Below are 936 nucleotides of genomic sequence, written 5' to 3' on the forward strand. Positions count from 1 at the left end.
CTGTCGCTGCCTGGAGAGGACAACGTCGGAGCGTACAGAAACAACAGCAGCAACAAGTGCTGCTCCTGCTGCAGCAGCTGCTGCTCCTGTTGTCCCTGGCAGCAGCAGACGTCGTTGAATGCCCCAGCCAGGAAGCAGACGCAGAGGATCTGCTGCTCGCGGTCCAGTGGTCCGCCGCCTCGTGGGCCACTGGTCGCTGCCGCTCTCCTCATAGCAGCTGCTGCTGGCAGCTGCAGCAGCATCAGCCGTAGCAGCATCGTCCTCAGCAGCAGCAACAGCAACCGCAGACCCTCGGTTTATCTGCAGCAGCCCCAAGGACCTTTCTTCGTAGGCATCCTCAGCAAGAGGGGCCCCCAGAAGCGGGTGCAGCCGCTCTAGCAGCAGATACTTGCCATGTATGAGGGAGCCCCTTTCTATTAGCCTTTCTTCCTCTTCCTTCTCTTGATGGCGACCTCTTCTGTTGCTGAACACCTCAGGTGTATGCACAGCTCCAACTGCCTCATCAGCAGGGGACGCAGCGCGCTGGAGAGCCCCCCACGGCTCGGGGATCGCAAAGACTGCATCGCCGCCACCGATAGAGCCATCGCTGCTGCTGCCGCTGCCGCTGCTGCTGCTGCTGATGCTGCTGCTGTCTCGGCTAGCGACAGCAACAGTAGCAGCAAGCCTCTCAACTACGGCATCTGGGAGACCGCTGCTGCTGCTGCTGAGGGCGCCTCTGAGCAGCAGGAAGAGGCTCACAGCCCAGCAACGAAGGAAGCCAGATGCAGCAGCAGCAGCACAGGGCATCTTCAGCTGCAGAGGCCCTAGAAACGCTCAGAAGTATGCATGAGGGGGGCCTGGGTTATGACGCAGCACCGTCGGCATTGCTACACGCGCAGACCTGCTGATGTGCCTGCAGCGGGAGCCCCCTAAAGCGGAGTTGCTGCAGCAGGCGGC

At 61.6% G+C, this 936-nt stretch overlaps 1 protein-coding gene across 1 annotated transcript in view; it reads right to left on the reverse strand.

The window, feature by feature from the left end:
* EMH_0068770 (uncharacterized protein) overlaps positions 1 to 786 on the reverse strand; it is a gene marked incomplete at both ends in the record, with an annotated part of 5,478 nt that extends 4,692 nt beyond the window's left edge. Inside the window, 2 exons of the mRNA XM_013498797.1 lie at positions 1 to 6; positions 141 to 786. Coding sequence (XP_013354251.1) covers positions 1 to 6; positions 141 to 786 — 652 coding nt within the window. The remainder of the gene's footprint in view (positions 7 to 140) is intronic.
* Positions 787 to 936: the final 150 nt, after the last annotated feature.

This window comes from Eimeria mitis, genomic scaffold (assembly GCF_000499745.2).
Source record: "Eimeria mitis Houghton genomic scaffold, Emh_scaff3715, whole genome shotgun sequence".
Classification (NCBI taxonomy): domain Eukaryota; phylum Apicomplexa; class Conoidasida; order Eucoccidiorida; family Eimeriidae; genus Eimeria; species Eimeria mitis.